Source organism: Clinocottus analis, unplaced genomic scaffold (assembly GCF_023055335.1).
Source record: "Clinocottus analis isolate CAN_PGR_092001 unplaced genomic scaffold, fCliAna1.0.p SCAF_16, whole genome shotgun sequence".
NCBI classification, from domain to species: domain Eukaryota; kingdom Metazoa; phylum Chordata; class Actinopteri; order Perciformes; family Cottidae; genus Clinocottus; species Clinocottus analis.
In genome coordinates, this window is record NW_027175887.1 from 5195312 (window position 1) to 5207863 (window position 12552).

At 39.3% G+C, this 12552-nt stretch overlaps 1 protein-coding gene across 3 annotated transcripts; it reads right to left on the bottom strand.

Moving 5' to 3' along the window:
* Positions 1–357: 357 nt before the first annotated feature.
* LOC137787187 (desumoylating isopeptidase 1-like) lies at positions 358–12400 on the bottom strand. Of its 3 annotated transcripts, none has more exons than XM_068579484.1 (7): positions 12220–12400; positions 11871–11892; positions 11330–11399; positions 10487–10596; positions 10075–10197; positions 9525–9583; positions 358–524 (listed from the first exon to the last, which is right to left on the bottom strand). In XM_068579484.1, the coding sequence occupies exons 1-7, from the start codon at positions 12308–12310 to the stop codon at positions 511–513; spliced, it is 489 nt and encodes a 162-aa protein (XP_068435585.1). In that variant the 5' UTR covers positions 12311–12400; the 3' UTR covers positions 358–510. The 3 variants fall into 3 exon arrangements, with proteins under 3 accessions (XP_068435585.1, XP_068435584.1, XP_068435583.1); XM_068579483.1 differs by having other exon boundaries at positions 359–524; positions 9456–9583; XM_068579482.1 differs by lacking the exon at positions 358–524 and adding an exon at positions 5270–5332.
* Between the last annotated feature and the right edge of the window lie 152 nt (positions 12401–12552).

Consider the following 12552-nt stretch of genomic DNA (forward strand, 5'->3'; position numbering starts at 1 on the left):
ACTACAAATATCGTTGTAATAGTCCCACACTGTATTTTCTTTACACAGCTGATACTAAAATGGAAGAATTAGCACTAGCCATCAGAATACAAACTAATTGTATTCCTTAGAAATACGTTTCTCATATGTGCTCATGCTGGTGCCTCTCACCAAACAAACTGTTGTAATTACAGCTAGCAGACTTGGCATCTCTCTGAATTGGAGCGTTTTGGTTGCCAGTGTTTCTCGTTGATCTTGCAGGACAAAAGAGAATAAAGGGTGCCGTTGTGGATACTGATTCTATTTCGTGTGGCTTTTTCTTTTCTTTTTTTTTAACTATCTGGAAGGTTTTCTCTGAGGAGACATTTGTGGGACACGGAGAATTGCCATAAGGACTGCCAGTTGGCTTGAAACTCGTGTCTTTCTCTAAAACGTCCCAGCAGATTCTGTCCAGTCTCTGGTAGCTCCTTCCTGTCAGAGATCTGATAGCCTCCCAGTGGCTTTCTTAGCCCGTCTGCATCAAGCCTGCGCTCAGGAAACATCCTCTACAAACAGAATTAAAAAAAAATAAATTAAGATTCCACTGCATCAGTCAGTTGAATCGGCATTTAAATCGACATGCATATATGTGAATGACAGTGCAATGGGTTTTTGGGTCCGGTACACTTGTGTGCCCTCATTTCACAGATGAAGGATTAATAGTAAGTACTGTTGTATTAGATTGTACAAACTGTACAAAAAACTACAAGCTTTCTCCTCAGTTTCTCCTCTTTCCGCTGGACTTCGGTCTCACATTCTTACCCTTGGTGCGCCTCTACTCTCAGCAAATAAATCATCTTCACAGCTTACACTCCTGTGTGCGCGTCTCTGAAGCAGTGGACGCTCTAGTAGTGCCACGTCTTTTCACATGGTTTAAAACTCGTAGTGACACCTCTTAGTTACAGGTTTCATGAGTGCAAAGACACACAGCCTCCACACCAGAGAGCACATGCATGCTGTAGATGAGTCTGCTTGTTCAGTTTTTTCCTCAGATTTCACAAATTAATGGTCCAAATTATAGTAATAAAGATATATGTATTACATATAAAAACCCAAATAATTTGAAATACACTTAATTATAAGAGCGTATTGGGTCTCCAGCGTTATAAAGAAAAGCAGAAACCTGCTGTGTTGGAGTCTTGTTTCTTATGCAAGACTGTCAAGGCTTACATTGGAGAAGAAAACCCAAATAACATTTTAAAATAATAAATCTTTATTATACCTCCCAGACGAACAAGCATGTTCAGCTGTAATGACCATCCTCACAGCATATTACTTCTGTCACATGTGTTCTGAGCTGGTGCCATCAAGTGGAAAATGTGAGTATTGCAACATCACAAACCATCTCTGTTGCTACTGAGGAATTGTAAGCTTCCAGGCTTGTTCTAATTTTAGTGAGCCATACAAAAGTCTGAATATCTACGATGCCAACATGACTGAGACACCCTCGATATGACGTTGAGCAGTTGCGTTTAGGAAATGTGCAGCGTGTATTTTTTAAGAGGGAGTCCCTGTGTGCAGAACGACTTCTTATGCAATCAATGTAAAAAGAGGTCTTATGTTGCAACAGCCAATATGTCCATTAAGGACCCTTCAAGCTTTAGTTCTCAGGTAATTAGTGTACCTCCCTTTACCTCCTGCTCTTTTCACTCTCTCCTGACCTCCTTTTCTCCTCTCCACCCTTCATCACTCTTCTTCTCTTCCTCCCATTCCCCTCTCTCTGCCTGCAGGTCTGCAGGCACCAGATCAGGTCCCTGTAGGATCAGACACCACAGCTCTGCAACTACACACTTCTCCTAATGAGCGACAAAATGAGTTTGCAGCCCAGGTTCAACTGTAACATTGGCCTTATAGTGGTTACGACAGAACATTGATTGAAGTGTGTGTGTGTGTGTGTGTGTGTGTGTGTGTGTGTGTGTGTGTGTGTGTGTGTGTGTATAAAGGCAATTTCCTGTACAGGGCTATACAGTTGCAATGCATTGCTTTTTTTGTTTTTCAAAATAAAAGTGAGACTAATGGCTTATGCTTTTGGTTTGCATGCTGTTATGCAAACCAGTAATGTGCATATAAGTAGTAATAGTGTCTACTCAGGCAAAAAAGAACTCACAACCTGATAAAGTTACGTTTCCATGCTTTAGTTTAACAAGGCGATAGCTGAAAGGTGGACAGAGCGAGGCCAGCTGCCTCTATTGGTTTCCAGTCTAATGCTAAGCTAAACTAACCGACTGCAAGTTATAGCTTCATATTGAACAGACACGTTATCAGAGTCTTCATGTAGCTCTCAGCAATAAAGCAAAGACACGTATTTCCCAAAATGTCAAACTATTCCTAAGTGACCCCACTATGATCGAAAATGGAGGCCACTCAAAGTTCAAAATGCTATTTATTGGCACACAGGCCCAGATAAGTTGTCATTTTCACACTTACACACACATGTAGGAGGATACACATGAACTCACCGGCACACGCACCTTGATTCGGGGGGACAACCCAAGGGCATTGCAGGAAACGGCTGCCAATGGTGACTGAGGCGACAGACGGTCTTGTGGACAGTTAACATGTCTCCAAAGATTTATGCATCTATGTAATTATGCAAGGGCACGGCAGTTGCCTTGGCTTGACACAGACAGGGAACACACAACAGCTGTTGACCTGAGTCATTTTAAAAGGTGACCTGTCCAGCTGGTTGGCCGTCTCCAGTTGGTCGCCTGTGTGGAGGCTGACAAGTTGGAGAAGGAAATAAAGGAAGGGGATAGAGTTGGTCTTAAGGAAGGGTAGACAGTATTGAAGTGGGGGGAAGGGCAAAGCAAGTATTTCACACCTTTGTCCTCTTGCTTCCTTCTGCAAATTAACATCAAACTCTGGTTATGTTCTTTCATTAAAGTCTTAATCTAACACCCTAATAATAAATTGGTTTCCGCATGAGATGAAAACAGAGTAAACGCTAGTCATACATAACTCCCAAATTAATTCACTGTTTGGGAGTGTGCTTGCAACGTGACAAGCATTGTTTATACACTTTTACTTTGCATGAGAGCAATTTTCTTTTAGTTATCGCCAGAAAAACTCAATGGATTACTTTGTAAAAGCTGCACAGTCTAAGCCCATTAAGACTAGAAAGAAAAATGGATGATCAAAAATGATAGGAGTTAGGGAACGAGGTCAAGAAAGTCAGAAGAGGAGGCAAGGAAAGAAATGAGAGGAGGCCTGGAAAGCGGAGGGAGTGCAGCCAAGCAAAAACTCCCAGGGTAATTAAAGATTTTGAGAAAGGAGTTCTGCAAAAGAAGGATTTAGGGACGTGAGAGGAGAAAGGATTAGCAGAGAAAAGAGATCTGAGGTGAAACAGGTGATAAATCAACAGAATAGGAGATGGTAGGCACATTTGGTAGTGATGAAAGTGTTCGAAAGAGGTAGCATGAGAACAAAGATACAAGGAATGAACAAATGACAGATGAGCTGAAGTAGAAGATGGAGATGGAGGAGTACGGAAAAGAGGGAGAGAGGGTGCAAAGGAGGATATCCTCTTTTTTCCATGGATGCTGAAAGAGACCGCCGGGACAAATTGACAGTCATTCAAACTGACATCTACAGCAGAGATGAAACCATGTCGGAGCAGGCTTGATTGGACAAGAATAATTATCATATTTACTGATGTGGCATAGAACATTTATCCAGACCCTCATCAGACTGAACTTCATTAAATGTGGAGACAATTGCCGGTGTTACGCAAGATAGTCTGTGATCGTGAGCAATGCATATTTCAACACATTATTATAGCATCAGCAAAGTTTGTATAGTCTTTATAAAATAGGTAGCTCAAATGAAGCAATCTGATTGGTTCATAGCCGTTATCATGCATACAAATGCTATGACGTCAAAGTCCTTCACACTTTCATTATCACGCGTCACTAATAACTAATATACTGTCATGGTTGCTCTAGCTATATATCTATCTATCTATCTATATCTATATAGATATATCTATATTTTTATATATATATATATATATATATATATATCTACATATCTATCTATCTATATCTATCTACATATCTATCTATCTATCTATCTATATATATATATATATATATATATATATATATATATATACTTTTTTTTCTTCAGGCATGCAGATTTGTAAATGAGATTACATAACGTCTCCGTGCAAAATATCAGCTGCAGGAAACGTGACCAATTGCAGATTTTCTGTTCCTCAAAACTAAGAACCTGACACTCTGTTACTGTGGAGTGCAAACTTTAATTATTCGGTGCTCGGTGGCAGGGTAACCTTCAGAAATGGTACATGATTCCCTTAATTATGCATAACAGTGCTGAATGAAACATTAAGCAGTGGGAATGCAGTTCTTCCAGCAAAACCTTCAAGAGAACTGACACAAAATTCAGCTTTCAAACACTTAAAAGCTTCATCTTTTCTCTGTCTCTCACCTTCTCTCACACGCACAGTCATCAACACACACTTTGAGGACACTGCGTATTGAGAAGCACACATCAGAAGATTTTGAGAGAACTGACATTAAATCTACATTTTATTCATTTGCAATACCACAACCCATCTATGGTTGATTTATGATTTATCTCAGTATTGTCACTGCCAGTGTAAAGGTGTGTACTATTTTACCTCTTTAACCAACATTTGTAGGCATGTGAGCGGTAAAGCTCAATGGCCGAATGGTGCAGAGCATTAAAATTTTGAGATGATCGCAATCACAAAATGAAACTGGATTGATCAGCGCATACGTTTAATGTAGTTTAACTCTTTGTGTTTTGTGCTTATTTGCAAATGCTGTTATTCTAACACACCAAACAAAGATGTTGAACCTGAACACATTACCTGCTTACCAGCATATTAGCGTTGTCCTTGTTAGCATGCTCCAGTTAGGATTCAAGAACATTTTCAACAAATAAGCTCCAATATACTTAAAATACGAACCCTAATCTGAAATGCACAAAACAGCAGACGGACAAAGATGGTGACATTATGGAACATTTAGCTGCTAAAGAGCAAGAGAGTTCCCTCAGGAGTCGGTGGAGACCAAAAATGAGAGTTAAAAGGGGATTTTGTTAGGAAGACCAGGACCACGGGAGGTTGGACCCAAAAGCAGACACGAGAGACCAGGTTGTTTGTTGCGAAAAACAGAGTCTTTACTCTAAACGTTCGTAACATCACATGATACACTGGCACAAGACAGAGGGTAGACACAGACTAAATACACAGGGGAACGAGACACAGGTGGAAACAATGAGGGCGGGGCTTGCAATCACACATGAGGCTGGCACTCGAGGGGGGAGGAGTCTGAAATGAGAGACGCAGTGAGTGACAGCCAACACAACAAACATTGAACACAAAACTACCCAGGTCTGGGTGTAACAGATTTGAAATTAAATTCAAAATGTTACTTTGAGCCTGGTGCCTGTGTAAAAAACAAACTACTTGCTATCATGTTCACAATAGCAATTTCATCAGATGATGATATGATATTGATCAAATATAATAATAATATTTACAGAAATTAATTCCAGTATCGGCTTATCTTATTCCACCTGGTTTACATCAAAGTAAGATGAACTTTGCACCACAGAGCCAACAGGAAGAGAAGTCCAAGTCACCCCTGTGTGTCATGGAAGACTTTGTCACCGCAGCAGGAGGGTCGGTGTGACTTACTGGGTTTTGTCATGGAGGTATTGCAGCGCTAACAACTTTGGCCAGTCTGACAGTACCCTTGTAGGAGAGAAGGTTAACGTTTGTCAAATGTCACACGGACACTCATAATTGTGCTACTAACTGAGCTGATTCAGCAGCTGCAGGGAGCAAGGACAGGCTAGGTCTGTCTGCATTTATTATCCAGTCTCTCTGAGGAGGGGTGCTGATCTTAAGGCCATGGACCAAGTATGCTTCACATCTGTATGCACAACAGTTTTGCTGCACAGCGAGATATCCGCCATCTGGAAAAGTTACCTACCTGCTCTGCTATGATGCGCTGGCCCGTGCCTCCTGCTTCTAATCCATGTTTCCCTGACTCTCTCATAAAGCCGTCCTTGCATCCTCCACCATCTCCTCTCCTCGCCTCACACCAACCATCCCAAGCCCTCACTGTATTCACCATCTGGAACGCATGCCTAACTCTAACCGTGTGTGACCTTTGACCTCAGTTAATTTTCCACTACAAACAGTGGGCTGCACTCGTATCGCACGCGGAGAGTTAATAAGGTTCATGTAGCATGCTTTGTACAAGCATCAACACACATCCAGCTACATAGAAAACTTAGGATAGACATATTAATCTAGTGCAAAAGTTTTGTTAGTGAACTATTCCTTTAACATTGTCATAACATATTAATAACATGCTTTGTCTCGTGTTGGAAGAATGCAGCATTTCACATAAGTTAAGCCATACAGACTGGAGCCCACAGCATACTTCATATATATATATATATATATATATATATATATATATATATATATATATATATATATATATATATATATATATTAGTGTCTTTTTTATCACCCCAAAACTTAATTAAAAAAATAAAATAAACACTTTTTTCCCCATGGTATCAGGAAGATAATGGAGCAACATATCAAAATTAGACATTAGACAATTAGACATAGACATGTGGTGGTTAAATGCAATTCTCTTCATGTGTGTTTGTGCAAAGACACTTTGCTATTAGAAATGGTCAAGAATAACACCAGATATTGTCAGATTTGTTGTCAATGGCTTTATATGTAGGTAGCTTTACAAAAACAAAACTATTACACAAACAATCCAAATAATATGCATAAACATATCCACTATAGGTATATTACTTAAATAGATAACACTATCCATTACTATCTGTTAAAATTTCACATTACGGGCAGCAGCCAGCATCAACACAGACTATCAGAGCAACAAAGGGTGACTTGTGCAGGAATACATTTCACTGGTCTGGTTCAGCATGTCACTCAGTTGGTTAGCAGAAGGCAAACATAACAGAACCCAGATTCACCTGCAGCCTTGTAACCTCTCACAGGGAAATCAACCTCAAATAGCCAAACACTTACACATATTAGGTTTGAAAATAAATTAAGTTTTAAATAGATTGCACATCCAAAATGTATGCAGAGGCGCACAAGATACATGTGATGGCGACTGCTCGAAAGGTATGCGAGGTGTATTTATTGCAGGAGAACACAATGAAAGTTAATGCTGGTTTAGTCATTCTTTCAGACGTCTTGTTTTTCCTATGCTTCTTTGATCCTCCATTCAGCTTTGACCCGTGAGGCTCAATACGGTTCATTTGTGTAACACTGTCGTAATCAGATCAACCTGAAAACATGTCGTCCATGCATTATCTTGAGGGTGATCTTGTTCTTTCTGATGGCGGAGTGCAGTGAGAATGCATTGAGATTACAGACTGTGAGTGTTACAGGATCCAGATGTTTAATCTGGAATACTTTCAACTGCTTATGTTAACTACAGCTTCCTACAGAGTTTGGTTGAGGGTTCCTTACTACTTCTTACCCGTTTCACCTCACCTGTGTATAATTCGGACCTTCATACAATACACTAACTAATAGATTTGGATGCAGACTGCACGTGACGTTAGCATATGTGCTATACGATAACCATGCCAACTCCAAACAGGGTGACTAGCTAAGCAGGGAAATGAAGGCACAGAGGTGTATTGTACGCCCAACACACTCTGGTGGCTGTTAAAGGACTCGAGCAGGTTGGGATTAAGATTAAAGTACAGGGCATGGCCCTGATTATGGTCACATCTACATTTTAAAAAACGATGAGATGCAAGCCGTATGTCATATAACAGGGCTGTGGTGCAGTTCACTTTCAGTTATATCAGAGAGAAGATGTAATTACGTTCTTGTTTTTTTTTCTGACACAGAAAACTGTTTTAAAACCTTTAAACTAGGATTGTCTAGAAAAAGTAGACTTTTGTAGTCAGCCATTAATTTCATATAAATGGGACTAACTGAATTCACGATGAACTGATCCAAGTACTGCTATAGAGACACACACAACGTGTTTCTATATCACCTCTAATCTTATAACCTCAGTGTAAATTAGGCATCAATCACCTGCTCTACGTCATATCACAAATGATGTGACCGTTGAAATGATAATGTCAGGTTGAATTCAACAGAACCAGTTAAGACAAATGTTGCAGGTATAAAAGGATCACTGATGGGAATTTGACTACAGGCTAGCAAATAACAAAACAAATCATTAGCGCAAAATAAAAAATATGATTGACATTAAAAGATTTTCCAAACATCTTACTCCTATTTTTCATCAACCGGCATCCATAGAATTTGAATATATTAAACGCATCTATATATCTAATAGTGCACACAGATTAATTCCATTGTAGTCAACAGCAGATGATTTTTACTGCAGAAACCATGAGGGAAACCTCATATATTGGTAATAATAACATAAAAAACAGAATTCCTTCTTAAATAACTACACTGAAGAAATAAAATATATTAGATACACATTGCAACACTAAAATGGATTTGTACTTTGTGCCCTAGTACAAAAGCTAAAGCACTAAGTAAGCTGAATGCACTAATGTGCGAGAGGTATTTTAATGTTGTAGGTGGTTAAGTTACAGCCATCAGATACAGTAGTGGAGTAAAAAGTGCAATAGGCCTATGATGAAAAGTAAAAGTATAAATTCTTGCAAAATCGAAATAAGCCTTGCGATACGAGTATTGAAGATAACCGTAATAATAACTGAAGGAAATATTAATGTTATGGTGATAATACAAATATGATATTGTGTTAATAAACCAGCACCTCTTAAATCATTTATATACAGTTAATTATCCTTGGCAATAATTTGCCAAAACACACAAAGTTAGAGTTGAATTTGACCGCTAGCATTATTAATATTATTTAATTTTTTTAAATGTTCTGTAGATAACGGGATAATATAACTGTGAATTATTTTTGGCCCCATGTAGTGAACATCTGATATCCTGGCAGCCCTAAATGATGAATCACGCTGCGGTGCCAAGAAATAAGTAAACGTAGTTACACAGTTTCACAAGGCAACATTGATCATAATCAACTTTTAGTGTTAAAAAAAAACTATGTTGATTTACGGCTATGCTGCTAAACCCAAACGTGTGTGTTTTGCAAGTACTTTGCAGTGTATTGAATTTGAATAACCGATGCACCGTCAGACTTCATGAAGAGGGCTCCGAGTTCCCCCTCAGTGTAATTCATGAACCAACTCAGATTAAAGGAGGAAATTATATGTAGATGAGGATTTTTAAGGACTTACTGGTCAGTTATCAGTTATAGCTTACAAAATGGCCTTTAGCTTCAATGCTAATGTGTAGCTTATATACAGAAAGAAAGAAGGAAGAAAGACGATTAGTTTGACTGCCTGACTACAATAAAAGTGACCTGGTGAGCACTGCAGGAACTCTGCTGCTCCATCACATTACATGTTTCTTCCGCCGTTGATGACGTTACCTCCTGGAGGGGCGATGTGGATGGAGTCCAGAATGGGCCGCAGTATCTGGCCAAACGGTCTGAGGAAGAAAGGAAAAAATGTTTTTTAGACTAAAAAACAATATTAATTGCTTTAATTGCACTTTTATGTAAACCCATATAAACAGACTATCGTTTCCAGGTGGGTCAACAAGGTACAGTATGTATTTTACACTGTGAACAAGTTTAAAATGTAGAGCAGATTGACGCAGAAACCCAGGATAGATAGTTCACATCTCATCAATACATTTTCAGTGTACGTGAGAATATAAGCATATAATGAATATTTAAGCTGTTACGTTTCAGTAGAAAGACAGCATCTACTTTTAAGTAGAAAGACAGCATGACACAGCAGAATTGACACAGAAACCCAGAATAGATAGTTCAAATATAATCAATCTGTTTTCAGTGTATATAGAAGCATATAATGAACATTTAAGCTGTTACTTTCAAAAAGAAAGACAGCATTACAAATGTTTAGACGGGCAAAGACGACAGATTTGATTAAAGTCCTGGGCAGTTTCACACTCACGTGGAGAGGACTTCCGATGGAAGGTCGGTGATGTATGATGGGATGGACCTGCCCGTCATGAACTGGGCCACCTCATTGGTGAAGGTGTTGCAGTTGTGCTCAAACAGGCGATACCTGTCACCTCTGAACAAGGAGAGAACGGAAGAGAGTTAATGCATCAGGGAACAGCTTTCATGCATTGTGACTCGTCAGTAACAAGTGATTCTCGTTGTTCTGAGTTTGTACTCATGGTTGAATGCACGTATTGTAAGTCGCTTTGGGTAAAAACGTCAGCTAAATGAAATGTAATGTAATAAAGTAAGGTCAGACTCGTGAATTTAGCCACACATTAGGAAAAACACAGTTTGAAAACTTATTGGGAGTCCAAATTATTATTATTTTTTTTTTTTCGGTTGGAAAACAGCTACTCGACCTGTATGTGCTTTCTCCCAGGGAAGTGAGGTAATCCATGAAGATCTCCTCAGATACTTCTGTCTCGCCCAGCTCTACCACTGTGTCTGGAGGGCCCAGCATCGTCCCGCCCTGACCAACACACAGCAGGGAGATGGAAAGCGTTTACACATTTTATGAGAGCTGTTAAAAAGTTGTCCAATAATTAAAAAAAGAACATATACTTTAGAGTCTAGGCTCATTGTGTTGGAGGTGTTTCTCTGGTTTTCATGAATAGAATTTCATGAAAGATTGTTAAAGGTAGATATAAGGCTCGCAAGATTTTTTTACTTGTTATATTTTTCTTAAAAAAACCAAAACCAACTATGCATTTATCCTTTGAACAAGTATTGTCTGCGCTGCCAAAGCAATGATCAATCGCTGTACTTGGACAGCGGTTGATCATGCACAGACAAGATGGATTTTTAGAGGTTTAGTCTTAGCAGCACCAACGCCAAGTTCCAAACTTAAAAGTATTTTATTTTTCCCTTGTCAATTCAACCAATCATAAACACTCCCACATCAAAATGACATGTTTGGTTGGTTTGACCCCATAAAACATGGAGACGTAGCTGGCTGGCTACTTTGTATACTACATACACGCTTATTCTTCAACAGTGTACTGTACTGTACACTATTCCTTTTAGATAAAACAGCGGCCGTTTGAGCTCAAAGTCCAAATGAACACTGATATTAACACTCATTGGCCCATTCAAGGCAGTCGAGAATCAGCCTGCGACTGTAACTCTTGGTTTGCAAGCGTTCCCTTTATGAGCTTGTTAAATGAAACGTGTAAATGGAGTCAGTCCCCTTGTTACAGACTTACCGGCGAACAGCTGGAGATCCCCTCCCCTCCGAAGAAGAACTCATCACCGTATGCCACTATGGCTGTGTGCCTGGTAGAGAATCACAAAAGGAACACAGAACAACATTACCTGCATTTATTTAGAAAGTGTAAGTCTGTGCCTTTTTATAACAAACCACAAACTAGTGAGACAACATAATAACTCACTTGTTACACATTAATAATGCCTTAGTTACTTGATTAATGTGGGATTAGTTATTTGAGTTATACTTCCTTTACGGTTTCCTACATTTTCTGAAAGTATTTTATGCAAAATAGAAACCAAAAGCAATAAATGCATTACTAAATATCAACATGAGACTATCTTCAGACACGTAGTTTGTTGTTTTATCAGGGTTACATCTTATTGTTCATGGATTATAATGCCTATCTGCTCTGGGATCATAATTGGCTTACTGGTCTACACCTGATGGAGCCACACATGACATGAGAAGCAATGCTTTTATGACTTAGAAGATCACTCTTTTAGATCCAAATGCAGTAAAAGAAAGAAAATCCGTACCATATACCATCCAGTTGCTTTCCTGTAACAAAAAGGGAAAAAGTAGTGAGGTAGGTGATCTTCTCTGCAAGCAGCTCCGTGGAGCTGTAGATTGCAAGTGTATAGTTTCTTTATCAACACCCTTTAACATAACTCACTCACGCTTCACAGTATATTTTCAAAATGAATGTATTTAAAATAACTAGACCTTGGTGAGTTGACCAAAGACCGGTAAACTGCACGGCAACAACTGCATGAAAGCGACCTAACTATGCAAGCCACAGAGAGCATCTTCTGCCCAGTATGTATTGTTATCACTTATAACTCCCCAAGGCCCGGATGCATCGGATTTCTGTATCTGAATACTCACCTAACATGATGGGGCTGAGGCTGCGAGCCATCCCTCTCGATAGATCATAAATATAGAGTTGTACATTGTATTGCGTTGCATTCGTGTCCATTATGAAAACCACCAAATTGTTTATTTTTATTTTCTATCTTCGCTTGCCAAGCGACGGACATTGAACGGCACAGCTGACTGTGAGGTTCTCCGAATTATGTCATCACGTCTCAGAATACGTGGTCCTTTTCCGGTTCCACTGCCTTCAAAATAAAAGCTGTTAGAAGTGGCGTCCTCGACAACACGTCGTAAGGTTGAGCGTTCATTGTTTTATTCTGAAATCCAATTATATCTTTTCCGATT

Coding starts and splice junctions, on each gene's coding strand:
- LOC137787187 (XM_068579482.1), bottom strand. CDS start 12,310: ATGGACACGAATGCAACGCAATACAATGTACAACTCTATATTTATGAT. Junction 11,893..12,219: donor CCTCAGCCCCATCATGTTAG/GTGAGTATTCAG, acceptor TTTTTGTTACAG/GAAAGCAACTGGATGGTATA. Junction 9,584..10,074: donor CCATCGGAAGTCCTCTCCAC/GTGAGTGTGAAA, acceptor TTTCTTCCTCAG/ACCGTTTGGCCAGATACTGC.